Source organism: Phyllostomus hastatus, unplaced genomic scaffold, assembly GCF_019186645.2.
Source record: "Phyllostomus hastatus isolate PE091 unplaced genomic scaffold, TTU_PhHast_1.1 phas_scaffold_501, whole genome shotgun sequence".
In the NCBI taxonomy this organism is placed as follows: domain Eukaryota; kingdom Metazoa; phylum Chordata; class Mammalia; order Chiroptera; family Phyllostomidae; genus Phyllostomus; species Phyllostomus hastatus.
In genome coordinates, this window is record NW_025334033.1 from 34,728,034 (window position 1) to 34,745,337 (window position 17,304).

The 17,304-nt window shown below is 38.9% G+C and overlaps 1 protein-coding gene across 8 annotated transcripts in view; it reads right to left on the reverse strand.

Moving 5' to 3' along the window:
* Positions 1-2,813: 2,813 nt before the first annotated feature.
* FERMT2 (FERM domain containing kindlin 2) overlaps positions 2,814-17,304 on the reverse strand; it is a 76,130-nt gene continuing 61,639 nt past the window's right edge. For 4 of the 8 annotated variants that reach the window (XM_045822831.1, XM_045822829.1, XM_045822830.1 and 1 more), the window contains 8 exons: positions 16,035-16,159; positions 10,089-10,195; positions 9,703-9,924; positions 7,699-7,722; positions 7,148-7,168; positions 6,431-6,555; positions 5,949-6,090; positions 2,814-4,743 (listed from right to left, as the gene is read on the reverse strand). In XM_045822831.1, coding sequence (XP_045678787.1) covers positions 4,570-4,743; positions 5,949-6,090; positions 6,431-6,555; positions 7,148-7,168; positions 7,699-7,722; positions 9,703-9,924; positions 10,089-10,195; positions 16,035-16,159 — 940 coding nt within the window. In that variant the 3' untranslated portion in view covers positions 2,814-4,569. The remainder of the gene's footprint in view (positions 4,744-5,948; positions 6,091-6,430; positions 6,556-7,147; positions 7,169-7,698; positions 7,723-9,702; positions 9,925-10,088; positions 10,196-16,034; positions 16,160-17,304) is intronic. The other 4 variants (XM_045822832.1, XM_045822835.1, XM_045822836.1 and 1 more) reach the window with 2 other exon arrangements.

Sequence of the window (17,304 nt, forward strand, 5' to 3'; positions counted from 1 at the left end):
TTATATAACTCTGTAGGGTATTTCTCCAGATAAATGAAGTCAGGAACCCAGATTGGTCTGATCTCACTTCATCACTAACTACTAACTAATCAAAAGCACTTTAATAACATGTTTAACAACAAAAAAGGACAAATATAATCTGCCACATTATTGATTTTTGGCCTGTGTAACAGCAGGTCAACAACAGCAAGTGGCTTCCTTTCAACAAAGTTCATGTCTCTAGGGTAATAGACATGTTAAGTAGATAGTGGGAATCCTTTCATAATATGTACATATATCAAATCACCAAGGTGTACTTAAAACATCTTATAATTTTGTCAGTTATACCTCAGTAAAACTGCGGGGGAAGTTTGTGTCTCTAGGTCTCTGACTTTTGTCAAGTTCAAGGTTGTGCAAAAAATAATTTGCAGTAAGTTAAGATTACTGATTAACTACATCGGGGGCTTCCAGGTGTCTAAACTGCTGATTTAAGAGAAGTGGAGTCCATGGAAGCTTGGTTTTCCACAGGCACTGAGTCACAGAGCGGAAATCTGAACTGTGTCTCCGGAGGCCCCAGCCAGCGTGCTTTCCACACGCTGATGCTGTCTCTGTAGAAAGGCCACCACCAACAGGGTTCCGTCAGGACTCATGGTTTTGTTTCCTAAATTTACTTTTCCATTACAGTTGACATACAGCATCAGTTTCAGGTGCACAGCGTAGTGATTAGACGTGAGATACCTTACAAAGTGACCACCCTAAGTCTAGTACCCATCTGATACTGTAGTTACTACATGATTGCCTATATTCCCTACACTGGACTTTACATCCCTGTGACTACTTTTCTAGGTGGCAATTTGTACTTCTCAATCCCTTTACCTTTTTTCACCCATCCCCTCAACACCCCTCCCATCTGGAGACCATCGATTTGTTCTCTGTGTCTATGAGTTTATCTGTTTTGTCTTTTTAGATTCCACATAAGCAAAATCATACGGTATTTCTCTTTTTTCACTTAGCGTAACTTTTTAGCTCTATCCATGCTGTTGCAGACAGCCAGATGTCATTCTTTTTATGGCCAAGTAATAATCCATTGTTACGTACATACATCTTTATCCATTTATCTACTGGCAGACACCAAGGTCACTCCACACCTTGGCTATTGTAAATAATACTGCAATGAACAGAGGGGTGCATCTATCTTTTCCAATTTGTATTTTGGATTTCTTCAGATAAATACCCAGACTGGAACTGTTTGGTCACGTGGTATTTCTATTTTTAACTTGAGGAATGAAGGGTTTGTTTTTAACCAGACTGGATAGGGAGAAAGAAATCTGGCTTCTACTTCCAGGTCTGCTTTGGCACTAAGGAACTATAGCTATGTGACCTTAAATAGGTCACTTGGCCTCTCTGAGCCTCATCTATAAAATGAGGTTGGATTGTATGATTTTTAGAAGAGCTAATGTATGTGAAAGCCCTTGGCAGAACTTGCAATGCATAGTTGCTGTGCAGAAAAGACGTTCATTTCCTCTGTATCAAACTGGGCGAAGGCTATAAAAATTCTAAGTTGTAATGACTCCTTGATTTCCAAAGTAACCATCATTATATTCAATAAACAAATATGTATTAAGTGATCCTAGGTAGAAACTATGAGGCTCAGACCCAATTCTCAAGGAACCAATAATTTATTAGGGACAATAGGCACAGTCAATCATAATATGGACAATTGCCCTTATGTTCCCAAAAGGACCAAACTCAGTGGCAGTTCAGAGGAGTAAGAGAAAATTTCTGGCTACAAAGAAACTTCAAAGTATTAATGGAAGAAAGAACACTTGAGCTCTAAAATGCTAGAAAGATGACATTTGGAGAGCTAGAGACTGGAAGAGGTTTGTGGATGGACATCCAGGTTTGGGACAGAAGATGGGGATGGGTGGATGCAGTTTGTCTGGAAAATGTGATCTGTCCAGTTTGACTGGAATGCAGGGCTGTTGGCAGACAAGGATGAAAATGTGAAATGGTCAACAGACCATAGAAGACCTCTGCGCACTTGACTGAGGACTGGCATTTATGCGGTAGGCAAGCAGGAGTCATGGTGCTGAAATATAGGCAGTGCTGTGCTGCGGCCAAATAAGAATTAATCTCAAAACTGTGGGGAGGTCAGTGGGCCAAACCAGAGGGAGACAAACCAGCAGAGGCTGTTCTCACTTGCGGGGAGGCTGTGGGATGTCCTAGTCTAAATGTAGTTTAAGGTTCTTAGCAAGCCATTTTTACAAGTTGGTGATCTGTACTTAAGATGAGGAGACAGACTATATTACTTAAAACTTTTATTTTTAATGGAAAAAGAGTTAAGTTTTGGAGTGAGGCCTGGCCCCCGAGTACAAAGAAAAGCCATGGAGAACGTGGTCAGAGCTCTGCTTTGTGAGGCTGCTGCATCGTAACAGGCACAGGGCACAGACCTGACCTTCGGTGCCGGTGGGAAGACACAAGGCTGTGTGAGGGGAAATCCAGGAGACCTGGCCGGGTTAGAGGCACCAGGTGAAGGAGAAGGTTCAGGACTAACGATCCGAGTCTGAAGATGAAATGGTAGCATAACAGGGAGTAAATTAATAAATGTGTGTAGTGGTTTTTTAAACCAGGAGTCATTTTGCTGTTTTAAACAAATTCTGCCTTTAAATAATGTGTTTATCTGTCATATTTTTGTTTGTAATTACATATCCAACATTTAAATATTATACAGTTCATTTTTTTAGTAGGAAAAATTAGAAATTCTCAATTTAAGGAAGAATCTGTTGGATTGGCCAAAGAGTCCACTTAGTTTTTTCCTTAAAATAAAAGACACATTTTTCATTTTCACCAGTAACTTTATTGATTTTGATATTTTTTAGTATATCGGCTACCTCCTGTGTGGTAGAATTCTGATTGTTCTCAATTAATGTCTTAATTTGAATCCCTAATCAACTTCAACTGGTCCACCCGACCGTGGGGCGTTGTCCAGCGAGAAATCTCCAGCACAAAACCTCACAAACCACTTTTAGAGACATTCTATCAGTCACGGCACCTTCCCCATATCCTGCACCAATCTTTTTTTTTGCACTTTACCTTTCTTGAAACAAAGCGTAATATGCTGAAAATGTTATTTTCCTCCACCTTTAATATTAATATGGCTAAATGAAAATTCACCGATTTTGACAATTTTTTAAAAAGGCAAGCTGTTACGACACCTGTCACAATACAGTAACAAAACTGTTTCAAATGAAGTTAAAGACTGACCAGTAAGCACTACTAGAATCTTCTCAGGGGAAAAAACAAACGAATCATTTGGCCAACCCAATATCTCAGAGATAATTAAGTATATCTATTAACATTTTAGAATAGTAGAAAATTGTTTCTCATAACACAAGATGTAGGCAAAGCACTTCCAGGAGGCAAAAGTTCATTTCTACAAAGTTAATGTTATGTAAACCATAAAAACAAGTAGTACATAAAGAAACATTAAATAAAAGATTCTGCTTTTATTTAAAATAAAATGCATTTATACAGTCTTTAAACCATGGATTATTGGACAATACTGGTACCCCGCCCCTCCCTGGCACCCTTACGGGCTGTGTGAGCTAGGAAGTCTTTGACTAGCACCAATGCGGATTGTAACAGCGCAGCAGACTAGGATACGGCCAGTCCAGGCAGTGGAGTTAAGGGCATTGTGGCAAATCACAACTATATTGAAGTCATTCTTAATTTAGCAGATATTAAAACTGCACATTAATTATACATTTAAAAGCATTTAATTAATGTAAAGATGCTACATATCTAAGCTGTTTGCTAGTTGTAATTTTTTTAAAAACTGTACAATTTTATAAAATTTGTGTTTGTACATTAGTTACACAAAATGCATACTTCATAGACCTTTACTTCATATTGTAATGCAAAAGTTGCATATTTTAGGCAGACAGTGAATATGCTGGTGAATACTAAGTGTTGTAATACATATAGTGTAAAAATAAAAATACAAGACCATATACATACATGCTTATTCAAGGACAAAAACAGACAAACCAAGCATAACAGATTAACAACATTTTCCTTCAAGGTTAAAACAATTACATTATTAAACATTGAGGCGTCTTTCGTAGGCCTTATTTTATTGGGGTGGGGAGATTCAAATGTCTATCAGAGTTAAGTAGGATGTATTTAAAAACACAACATCAAATTAAACATACATTAAAATGCATGCATTAAACATGATAAATAGACTTCATATAGTTTAAGCCCTGGATAGCTATAAAATAGATGGCTTGAGTTTCTTAGTTTGGCTAGCTTAAATCAGTGACGTTTTGTTCCTGATTTGCCCACTACTTCAGTTTTCGAATCTTGCCCTAAGGAATGTGTGCCGTCTTCAAGTTCATATACTGTATCATAATAGCAGAGTAATAGTCGTGCTTGTTAGTGCACATATTAACTGGTCTGGTAAGGCAAAAAAAGTTTTCATGATAAAATGACAAATTTCAAGCTTACTTTATTAAGCAGCATATAAGAAACAACAGCTTTTAAAGTTAAATATTGTTATGGCCGTGGAGTTTCATTACACAGTTCTTCTATTCACACCCAACCACTGGTAAGTTTATAGAACATCTCTTCATCTAGACTCTCGTTTTGGTCTTTTGCCCGTGTTGAGAGAAATATGTAGCCACCAATGAATTCATGAACCACTTTGCAGTCCACTTCAGTACAAATGAAGGACAGCCGCACTTCATCCGCAAACTCCACAGTGACCTGGAACAAAGACCGAGAACTGTTGGGTCCCAGGAAACCTCCACCAGATGGGCGGGTCCAAGCGAAGCTGCGGTGCTACTTACGTTCTGCCCAATCACAAAATACTTGATCTTCAAATATTCTTTTCTAATCCTAAACTTAATAAAGGCTCAAGTCCAAAAGAATAAGTCAAAATTACCAGCCCCTCCCCAACTCCTTTTTAGTTTTCTTGTTCTGAAAAGGAAGACGAGGGGTTTAGGTCATTAAGTTCCCAAATGGTCTCTGGTGATTCAATTAATGAGAATGTCCCTCCTCAAGTCCTGGGAGAAAACCTACTTCCTGTGTTTAATTTACTATTTGCTTTAGATATTTAACCTTTAGGTATCATGTCTAAATATTTCAGAAATATGAGAGTCTAATGAAGTAACAGGAATTGATACAACAAACCTAGTGATCTTAAAACACATGAGTAATTAGTAAAAGACTGTTTATTTTAAATGACATTCATGTACACTCCAAGGCTAGGGGCAGCATGATATGCAGCAGTATTAGGTTTTAGAGCCCTAAACATCTCAGTTTGAATCAATTCTGTTACTACGTGTGTGACCTCGGACAATGACAGCCCTTAGGCCTCTACACTTTAGTGTCCTCATTTGTAGGGTAGGGGTAATCCATCTACCTCACAGAGCTACGGTGAGGTTCGGAAGTAGGGTTCAAATGTAAAACACCTACTGCCATGCCTGGCACTAAGTAGGCATTTAATAAACAGGAGCTGTTACTGTGAGTGGAAGGGATTTATCTATTACTGAAAGACAACAATATTCTAAGTATATCAATATATTCTTAACATTTTTTTAAGTTAAATTTTGTTTATTGATTTTAGGGGGAGAGAGGGAGGGAGGAGGGAGGGAAGGAGGAGAGACAGACTGATTTGCTTTTCCACCCATCTATGCATTCACTGGTTGATTCTTGCATGTGCCCTGACCAGGCATCGAACCTGGCAACTTGGGCGCATGAGGACGATGCTCCAACAACCGAGCCACCCATCCAGGGCTGTTCTTAGAATTTTAATAATTCTAATACTTAGAATTTCGAAGTAGGAAATGAATAACCAAGTTTTATACTTTAAGAGATAATGGTACAAAACAATCTTCAGAATTTATAGCGATTTTTATTCTTAATTTACTAATTTTTAACAGTATTCAAGTAGTATTGTTATAGCTTACCATTTTTATTTCCCAATTTACATTCCACTGTTTCATGTTACTGAAACGCCATGTTTTGATTGCATCTCCTGTGCTGGCATCCATCCTAATCAGTCTGTTGTATGCAATTCCGATAAGTTCTTCTTTTTTGCCCCCTTGGAACCTGTAGCATTAAAAACACAGTAAATAAATGTTTAAAAACATCTTAGGGGTGGGGGGACCTGCTGGTCTGTTTTTTCTTTAAGAGATGTTCTCTTAGCTCTAAAAGAAAGTGCTAGCCTTACTTATACAAGTAAAAACAGAAATGCAATCATTTTGAATTTTTAATGTAAAAATTACATGTATAGAAAATACTTTCTAACAATCTTTAAATATTACTGTGAACTAGGTTAATGGGGTCTCAATTAGTAGCTTTAAATGTTTGATTTTTAATTACATGAAGTAGATGAAGTGGTAAGGTGCAGATTAAGGTTTACACACAGGTGCTGAATGGAACCACTGACCTTGCAATGAAGTGAGTGATGCCGAATTCCGGCAAGGACTGCCACGCTTGAATAAATCTCATCTTGGCCTCAATTAGGCTCATCTGAGCTACATTCTGATGGGCCTCCAAAATTCTTGCTGTTATCTAAATATGATGGAACATCAACATCATTTTTACCGAGACATTATTCTTTCATGGTAGACTCAAGACAAAAGATCGAAAAATTGAATTATATGTCCCACCCCCAAATCGTATGTTGCAAGAGTTGGAATTAGAAAGTTACATTTGGGAATTTTGGTAAAATGACCTCTCAAAATAAACCTTTACGTATTTCTTAATTTCAGTTTGCATATATCAAGAAACAAAAAGTACTACTGGGAGTACAGAGCTGCCATTCTTGACACATATTCCAGTATACACATCTACGATACTTCTATCATAGAACAGCATGTTCTAATCCTCATATACATGGTACGTTTTAAATTTAGCATCATGATATATGATCAAAATGACTACCTAGAAAACAAGTTTCTAGCAGAAATATCTATCACCATAATTTTAAATTTTTCTAAGGGAATCATTAGAAAAGTTAAATTTTAATTTAAATTATACTCACTTTGGGAAGGCTACTCCCACAAGGAGTGGAAGGAAATTAATCCATGAGAGGAGATTGTAGCTAGGGCTTTAAAATGTTTTATTTATCTCCTTTCTTTTTTGGTAAATATGGAGAACTTACCAAATCTCTTATATAGCCTGGCTGCAGATGGCAATGCGAGGAAAAGAAAAGGAAGCAGAAAGAAAAAAAAGGCAATCAGAAAAAAAACCGGCAATGAAGCAAAGAAAAAGTTGCGGTAACCTGCAAACCAAAATTCTAGCCAAAAACCATGCAAAAAATTACTTTAGGTGGAAACCAAGCAAAGTAAATGCAAGCATGAAAATGAAAATGAGGAAGCAGTGATTATTTCCATTTAGAATATTGAGAAAACACTCCATATTGTTTTAGATTGTTAAGTGTTACTAAAATTAAGGGTAGAAGGTTGAGGGAGGAAATAAAAAGAGCCAATACTCCCTTTCCCCTTCATGTACCAGTTCTTACTGATTAGGGTAGAGCTATTATTTTAGTAGTAAAGTCAAATTTAATATTTAAAAGCCTTCAATATTATCTCAGATTAAGTCAGATAGTATGATTCATGCACTGCTTTTCAGAAATAGGTTGAAGGCATAAAATAAGTGCAATGACCATACTGTTTCTTTTAATTACACAGGAAAAGCAAACCCCTCAATTACCATCTGTTTTTTGCATCCTTTTTCCTGGAAGGGAAAATAAAGAGATGCCATACACTACACTAGGACTGGTGGCTATAAACATATTAGTCCATTTCAATTTGGATTAACATAGATAAAACATGGAAAAACTCCTTTCTTTAAAATGTAAAATCCAGCTTGGGGGTCACATTCATGTGAAAATATCCATGGCAAGTTTAATTAATTTAACATGGAGCTTTGAGGAATTCAAGTACATTTAACATGACAAAGGCTACACTGATGGACCCAAAGGAAAACCACGTGCTCATGCCCCGGTGGGGATGAACGGCACCAGGCCTACACATCTCCCTGACTGACCCCTGGACATGCCACTGGGTGACACAGCGAACGGACAATCACTGCGCACTATGGCCAACCACCAGCACAGCACCTGACACACAACCGCAACTGCACTTTCCCCGATCAGCACTTACTAGGCGTGAGGGCAACACCTGGAGTCTACCTTCTGGGAACAGGTGTAAGTCTAATTAGGGAAAGGAGGATTAAAAAGGAATGTGCATTTGAGAAAAGGTCCCCGTGGAAGACAGGCCAGGAGGAGCCTTAGCCAGGGGCCACACACTGCTGCCATCCCACCGGTTCAGGACATTCAAACACTCACTGTCTCTGTCCTCAAGAGAATGTACAGTTGACAGTTTAGTTGAGAACTTTTTAAAGTGAAAACCACCATTTTGAAAGTTTCTGAAATATAACACCTTTCTCTGACAGCTAAACCAACACTTAGCCGTTTTCAGTTATACTTTAATATCTTTTTTCTATTACTTGATAGTGAAAATAAGATTGCTAAGATTTGAATTTATTCACTGCCTTTGAAGGCATATGAATCCTTTCTTTTTTTCAAATAATCTTTAAATGAAATTACTAAGAATAAAACTAAATAAATTAGTATTTGATTCAATTTGCTTTTTAACTTACAATCTACATTCCACAAAGCTCCCCAGGGCAGCATTTCCTTCATTCCTCACTACTCCCACATTGTGTGGCTGCGGGGGGAGTAATTTCCATGCAGCTTACACAGCCTCAGAAACTTAAACACAACTACTTGGTGACTGATGCTGAACACTTTAGACTTCTACTTAAGTGATGTCAGACTCGTATGATAAGCATTATATTTAAAGTTAAGGATTACTAAGTGCCCTCGGTATTTCACTGGGCCTTTTCAATGCTTTAAGATTATTCTTTAAAGATCAAAATGAAACTAGATAAAAATAAAATGTTTATTTTAAAGGTCTTCTCCCCACACCCCAAACTGAAGCATTTTCCTTTTATGGCGGGATGTTTGGGCAGACAACACTAGGGGTTATCCCAAGTGAAATTCCCCTGCGAAAACCTTCCATGTTGCACCGAAGATCCATTTTCCTACACAGCAATCCTTTATAGTATTAATTTCCAGGAAAGGATTCTAAACAGAGTGAACAAAGGTGGTGAATTTCAATGAGAATTCACCAAATTCTGTCACATTACGCAAATCTTGGTTAGGTTTTGACTGTTAATGTTAAGAAAAGATAACGTTAAAATGTAGGCTATTTCTACCATTGTAAAATTTATTTCCAAAGCTGGAAGACTCCATTTCAACAGCAAGAAGAGTCAATACAGATTTTTGAGGAAGTGAATAAAAAAACTGCGTGAATAAAGGAACACAAAGCATTAAGACCACATTTAATTCCCTGAATGAACATCCAGTTAACAGAATGGTTTTACTCAAGTTGTTTAGAATAAATATACTCCCAACTCTTCTACCTCATTGTATCCATCTATTAACACAATGAAGGTTGTTTTTTAAATGGCCAATTTAAACTGACTGAAGGCTATTTATTTCTGATTTTATATTCTGATCACCTGATATGAAATTAAGACTACCAATTAAGACTAAAAAGTTTTAAAGGGAGGAACCTAAATTTAAAATGTGTACAAAATTGTAAAACAAACCAGCAGAAAAGAGTAGATGAAATAAAATGAATCAAGTACCTGCTTGTTCTTGTACTTTTTTAGATAGCGTGGGGACACCAAACATTCGGGATTTATATCGGTTGTGATCTGCTCTGGTATTAACTGAGGATCTGGATTTAAATGCTGCATCTTCAGAAAGGAAAGAATATTCTGAACTTCTAGGTTATAAGAACTGTCCGCCATGGTCTTGCCCTTGGAGGCTAATCGGCAGGCTGCCATCCAGTGGGCATACTGTTTTTCCTGTTGAAAAGAAATACGGAGGTATGAATTCAATGGGTCCTTTGAGTATAAAATATAAGGATGACTGCCTAATTCCCTAAGGGATTAAAGAAAATTGAGGGTTACTTTTTTTTACAACCCCCCACCCCTCACATCTGAGGTTTACTTTTAACTGGAAAACTTACATTGTCACAACGAAGCCAGATTTCATTCATGCCCTCTGCAACTGGAATCAGGAGTTTAATGTTAAATTTTTGGCCTGAAATGTTTACATCTGGAGTGACTTCACATCCTGTAATAAAAAATCAATTATTAAAATGGTCAAATTTACTTTTAAGAAACCCCAAGCCAATAAAGAGATCCCTCATTTTCTTTACACCCAGTGATTCTGCTTGGTGTGGAGCAAAGAGTCAGAGATCTACTGGAGAGGAGAGGTGATTAATGGCACAGAGGTTGTGGCCCTTGCAATTCACAAAACTGGACTAAGTGAAGGAAGGGGTCCTGTTAAAAGGATATTACCAAAATCACAACTTGCACCACAAGTTTTGATAGGTACTGCTTTAATATTATCCAGATCTTCGAATATTAAGTTATTTGGGATTTTTAAGTTTCTTAATATATAAGGATTTAAAAATATCTTCCTATTAATCAAATTCTAACTTGTGTGTTTTAGTTAGAATAAATGACTTAATATGCCTTAAAAAAGTGTGTGAGGAGGATTAGCCAGTTTGTAAGAGTCCTATATGGGGGGCCTGTAAGAGGCAGCCAATTGATGTTTCTTTCCTTCTTTCTCTCTCACTTCCCTCCTCTCTAAAAATACATAAATAAAATCTTTAAAAAAAAGGCATGGTGGCTTTCCAGAAGAAAACAGATTTATCGAACACATACCCAGTTCCATAATGAGGCAATGGTTTATGCAGTAACCAGTATAATGGAGAAAAGCTTTACCATCAGACAGATTTGGGTTCCAGACCTTTCTCTACCGCTTAATAATTATGCCCAATTTATTTAATACTGCTAAACCGAAATTTCTGAACCTTAAACTCTGCCCCATAGGGATGTTATAAGGATAAGTAAGATAACGTACATGTCAAAGTTCGCTGAAGGGTATTCCAACTGTTTGTACTTAGTTTATGTCACCCTCAATGTGTCTTAAGATCATCCAGGAGGCTCTATAATGACAAATGTGAACTGCGAGCAGGGCTTGCCACTGCTTTGCTCTTTGCACTGGAGCAACTTCTCTTGGCACAGAGTACAAAGAACACAGTCATCAATCTCTGTATGTCTACCGCAAAAGAACAGATGTTAAAACTGTCCTTTTTTCCTTCGCATAGAAATGCCATTTTAGATAAAGGGGATACTCCACTCCTCTCCAGAAGCAACTCCTAACATTTGGTGGACTTTCTCCCCATCTTTATTTTTTAAAATATTTACTACATATAAATAGCTACAGGATTTAACTCCCTCTAAACAAGCATTAGAAACTCTGAGGAAGTTGTATGGCAATGGGTTAACATGCAAAGTTAAAACAAAGAGATGTTTGAAGATAGACATCTTCTGAAAAATTCCATTAATTAGGCCTTTTAAAAAGTAAAATGCCAAGAAAATTAAAAAGGGAGTGACAACGTGAGTGGTGACTCGGGTGCTAGTGTGGGCAAAGAGGCACTCACCGGGCCACGCCTCAGACAACACCCACTCCGCGCCACCTCAGTCCCACAGCTCGGTGGCGAGATGCTGGACTTCCTTGTAACCCAGTTACTGTTTCTCCGAACTGATCAATGCAAACAGCCCATTTGGATCACAATCTTCAGTCCTAACTCTCTTCATACTCTTTGAGGGACGCTATCTATCCTGTGACCCCTCAACTTTCTCCCCACCAGCAATGTGTTTTCAATTTCATTCCTTCTTCCCAGTCTGGCCTGGATGCCATTCACCAGGTAGCACCTTCAGTTCCCTAGACTTACTGTCTTTCCATTATACATACTTAGCAAAACCTTTACCCTGGTTCAATGCAACCCTCTATCTTTTATTTGCCTATACTCAGGCTGTTGAGCACTCCAAGAAGGGAGGGGGAAAAACACAAAACTGAGCAGAGACAGGTTCATTAAAAATTCAGGGATCCTAGCCTCAACCCAGCCCTTGACACCTGCAGCCCTGTGTTCACATTCTCAAAAATGTTTACCTCATTCTTCTCAGGCCTCTTCTACCACAAACTCTCAGGGGACAACCTCATCTATTTTTCCAGGTATGTGAAAAGCCACCAGGAATGAAGTATCCCATTTCCTACCACTGTACCAGATCAATCTTGCTGCCCTCGCTTCCACACAGCAGAGAGGCGTATCCCTGCTAAGGCACCCCTCTCTAAGTGCATCGAGTGTTCTACCATCCCTGGAACCTTGCTCCTCATCAGAGATCCTCTTCCTCTCCCGGGCAGGTTTCTTTCCACTGTGACCTTTCCATCAGCACTTAACTTCCTTGACTTGCTCCCGTCTTAAACCACAAAATGCCTCTCTTTATACCTGTCTTGTTACTGCCCTCTGCCCTCCTTGCTTGTCATAGACAAGGCCCATTAGAAAGCTGTCTTTGTTTCCTATTTACTTCTCAATGACTATTTTTGACTCTCACTCAAAATGCCCCTGAAATCTGCTGAATCTGTTCTGAATCAAGGCCACTGACCACCTCCATGTGGCTAAATCCTGTGGAGGCTTAACAATCTTTATTACTTTTCTGTAGCTTTTTTTTAAAACATGAAGAACTGGGTAACTTTTAAACAAGATTTATTTTTTTACAGAGAGGGAAAAGGAGGGAAAAGAGAAGGGGAGAAACACTGATGTGTGAGAGAAACATCAATCAGTTGCCTCTCACGTGCCCACAACTGGGGACCTGGCCCGCAGTCTAGGCATGTGCCCCAACCAGTATCAAACCAGGGACCTTTAGGTTCCCAGACCAGCACTCAATCCACTGAGCCACACCAGCCAAGGAACTTTTCTGTAGCATTTGATGCTGAGTTATTCTGTGCTTTTTGAAATAACTTTTTATCTTAGCTTCCATCATATATGATGTTTATATCTTCCTACATACTTTTTTTTGTTTCCTTTACAAGCTTTTCTTCCTCTAATATGCTCTGTCCCTTAAACATGAACCTTCTGCAGAGTTCTGTTCTTAGCTTTCTCACATAATAGACAATCACTCCAGTGGGTACATTTACCATTAATGCTTAGTGCTACTGTATCAGTATCTGTAACATGGTCTCTCCCATGATCAAATGGCCTACAGATGGTATGTCCAGGTAGATAGCCCACAAGTACCTCAAATTTAAAATATCCCAAAAGTAAATTCATCTTTCTCCCCAAACTCAGCTCTTATCTATTCCCAGTCTCAGCAACACACTATCCACCTAATTGTATAAGCCAGAAACAAGTCCTTTTTCTTCTAAACCCATCCAAATTAATCACTCAGTCTACTGACTGAACCTCCTCCGGTCTACTGAATTTATACCCTTTCTTCATCCATATTGATAACCTTAATCTGGATCCCTATCACTATCTGAAATTACTCCTCTAAACTGTAGCCAATAAAAATATGATGGATTCTGTCATTTTCATGTTAATAATTTTCTGGTGGCACTTTACTGCTCCCAGTTTAGAAAGTTATCTCAATATTTTTACCCACAAATTCTTGCCAACATCCTCTGCTATTCCTCTCATGTTAGCAGGAACCAGATTCAACAGCTATTAAGGAAGTATCCATCCTTCTGATTAAATTCTGCATTCCAGCAGCACAGAACCATTTGTGGTTGCTGATGCTTTTCTCCAGGCATTTTTTTGTACACCAGGTTCTCTGCCTGGAAGGCTCTTTTACCACCTCTCCTTTCTTTCCCATATCTCAGCTTTCTTTTGGATCCTGAGTCCGACAGCATTTCCCCTATGCAGACTCCCCTAATTTTCCCCACCATTACTGAAGACTAAATGATACAGCACCATTACTCCCTTGCTCCTTTGGCCCATTGCTGAATTTTTAAAGTATTACTATTGCCTAAACTGTAATTGTTTATCTTCCCAACATGCTCTTAACATCTTGAGGGCTGAGACTACTATTTGTTTTTGCTTATGTCTCTAGTACCTAGTAGTTTGTGGCACAGGAGTTCAATTACATTTACTAAACTGAATTTTTTTTAGAACTTTGCATTTCAATCTCTCAAGGGGCCTTACAGCCTCTAGTCCAACAGATTCATGTCTCAGAGGAAGACACTGAGGTCCAAATGGACTATTTTTCCAAAATCACAGGGCTTGTTTATGGCAGGGCAGAATCTTGGCCATTTGATTCTTAAGCTAGTGTTTACCTTCCTCAGTGTGATGTGCCAGAAAAGTGCTCCTTTGGGAGGACCACGGGAGAGGTGGAATGAGAACACCTTGTGGAGTTGTTCTCCGTACCAGGACCTGACTTCTCAGTCATTCAAGGCAGAAGGTTAAGGATATAATAGGGACAGAAAGGACAGACGCCAAAAGACCGATCTAGTCTGTCGGGAGTGGTGAATCTGAGCTGATCCTGGGCAATTTAGGAGGTAAGCAAGAAGAAAGCTAAATCAGACTCTGAGTAACAAATACTGGTAGATACCCAAAGTTACACTCTCGTGACTGAGAAAGACAGTGAGACTAATTAAAAGTTTTAGGAAAATCACAGAATTCCAACACTTGAAAACAGCTATCTTCTCCCCAGAACAGAGGTTTTCTCTTTTTCACAATGTGTATAACTATGAAGCAGTTCAGATGACTACTAGGCAGATAAAGCAGAGATCTGGAAATGTTCTGGAAATATACTAAAAACACCCTAATGTGCAATGTACTAAGAAAAAAAGATCAGGAAAAACACCTCTGCATTTTAAGTGATAGGTGAAATTATTTTGGGAATAATTTTCGTGAAATGAGTTAGGGGACCTTTTTCTTTGGTACGTTTGTCCAAACTCTTTTACAGATAATAAATGTACATGTAAAATGTAACCCAAAGGAGGTGGGCTGGGCTGACAGGAATTATTCCCTAAACACCACTTCACAACTGGCCTACTGGGGAGGTGCACCCTTCACAACAACTGAGTGGCTGGGAACCCAGGAGACGGCCACCACAGCTGTAGCTCCAGAACCTGGAAGAACTCCACTCCCTTCGACCCTTTAACTCAGTTGGGAATTCAAGTCTCCTGTGAATGCATCTGACTAGAATCTAGAAATGAGTCTGAAAAATGTATTTTTAGTTTACTAGCCTTTGCTGTAAGGGAAGCCACAGTGAAGCGAGTGTGGAGCAGTGAAGAGCCAAGCTACTGCCTCCTTTACGGAGCATGCAGGGTGCCAAGATTTACAGATGGGTCCCCAACTTACAATGGCTCAACTTAGAATTTTCTGACTTTACGATGGTGTGAAAGTGTCATGTGTCCAATAGAAACTGTACTTCAGATCTGAAATTTTTATCTTTTCCCAAGCTAGTGATATGCAGTACGCCTGTCACGATGTTGCGCAGTGCTGTAGCTCCTAGTCAGCCACATGATCACTGGGGCAAACCACCAGTACTCTACAGTGTACTGTGTTGTCAGTTTTGCGGAGCCAGGTGGAGAAGGGGACATTGTATTCAGAGCACATTGAAGGTAGGCTAAGCAAAGCTATGATGTTCAGTAGGTCAGGTTTATTAAATGCATTTATGACTTGTGATGGGTTTATCTGGAGTATGTCGCAGGGGTACGGCTTCCTAGAGGAAGTGGTATCTGAACTGGAAGTCCACCAGGTAGTTTCAGCGAATATCACAAATGGAGGCTCACCAAACTACAAACCACAGAGAAGTCACAATAGGAGGCAAGCAGGATGTCCCTCCAGCTGGAGAAGTAGCCGTTGAACCTGGAGAGGAAATTCTCCTACCACCTGAACCAGTCCGTTTATCAGATGAAAAAGGTGAAGGAGCAATGTGAAGAACCAAGTGCAGTAGTCTAAGGTAAGTCTAAGATAAGAACTAAACATGGAAACGAACCTAAAGAAGTGTAGAAACAGCTGAAAAACCTTCCCTCCCAGTAAAGTGAAGTTTATTGAATGTTAGCTGATAGATATTTTACCATCAACGCTGGTCATTCCATGGTTTCCCTTACTTACCTCTCAGGTTCATCTGATGAGCTGGTGTGCCACTGGATTCTTCTTTGCTTTTGTAGCAAGAAATAGATGTATCTTTAAAGGTGCACCAATACTGCTTATAACCTTTTAGAGTCAGCTTTTTTGGCCTATGTGTCAAATAGAATTAAGAGAAAAACCACTTTTGAAATAACTTTATCAATGTTTTTTGTTTTAGCACCCAAGTTTCACAATGTTAAAAGTCTTAGGCCAAGTTTCATTATCTGCTGAATTCAGTTCCCTTTGGCCAATGTATTATATTCAGTGGTACTAGTATTGAATTTGCCCCTTCTTTCCCAGTCTACTCTGGAAGATCTCACAAACAGTGAATGGGCAGAGGAGAAAGACAGCAGAGCAGGGCCAATATTCCAGTATTTCTGTCAGTTGCAGCCATCGATATTACAACCAGGTCACATGGAAAGGACAGGGAAAGAGAGGTGAAGTGAATGTCAGGAACTGGAAATTTCCTAGGTCCCATAATTACCCACAGATTCACAGATGTCTGTAGGGCTGTCTTTGGAGCCTCTCTGAACCACAACTTACCTGGCATGACTAAAGTGAGGTAAGTGCATCTCTCTCAGGGAGGTATTTCAATGGTGACTTTAACTGGCCACTCCAATGTCAGACATTACAAAGATAGAGCAGTCACAAGGGAGAGTAAATAAAGGTACAGGTAGATGAAAAAGGTGTATAAGTAGGAAAGAAAGGGGGTGGGGAGGCAGCAGCATCTGAAATAATGCCCTTATTTCAGAAATGTTATGTATATTGAGCTGTTTTATCTTTAGCTACAGTAAACAGGTTATTCCATAATGGCTTTGTGTATTACACTGCACATCACTTCCTTTCCTCTTTCCCCTGTCTGCCTTAATGCCTAGCTCTCGTGATTCTGTGAAATACGACTGGACTAATTATTAAAAGTCTACATAACATACTGGAACCTTGATTATAAAATGTTTCATGAACAAATGGATAGAATTCAAAGGAATCTGGGGCTCTGAATAAGGCGATAACCGCTGGCAGTTAGAGTTCATTACACACCACGCCTCCCCCAGGCAGGCTGCTCACACTGACTGTGATGCAACCTAGGCTATAGTCTTTTTTTCCCCTTCCTCAAGAAAAATGATTACTAGCTAAAACGAAGAGTATTGTGATTTTAATTTGGTATAAATGGTTATTTCCCCTCATTTTAATTTAGTGTTCATCTAATTGGTAAGTGCTTTTACAGATCATTTGCCAAATTTACAGTAAATTTCAA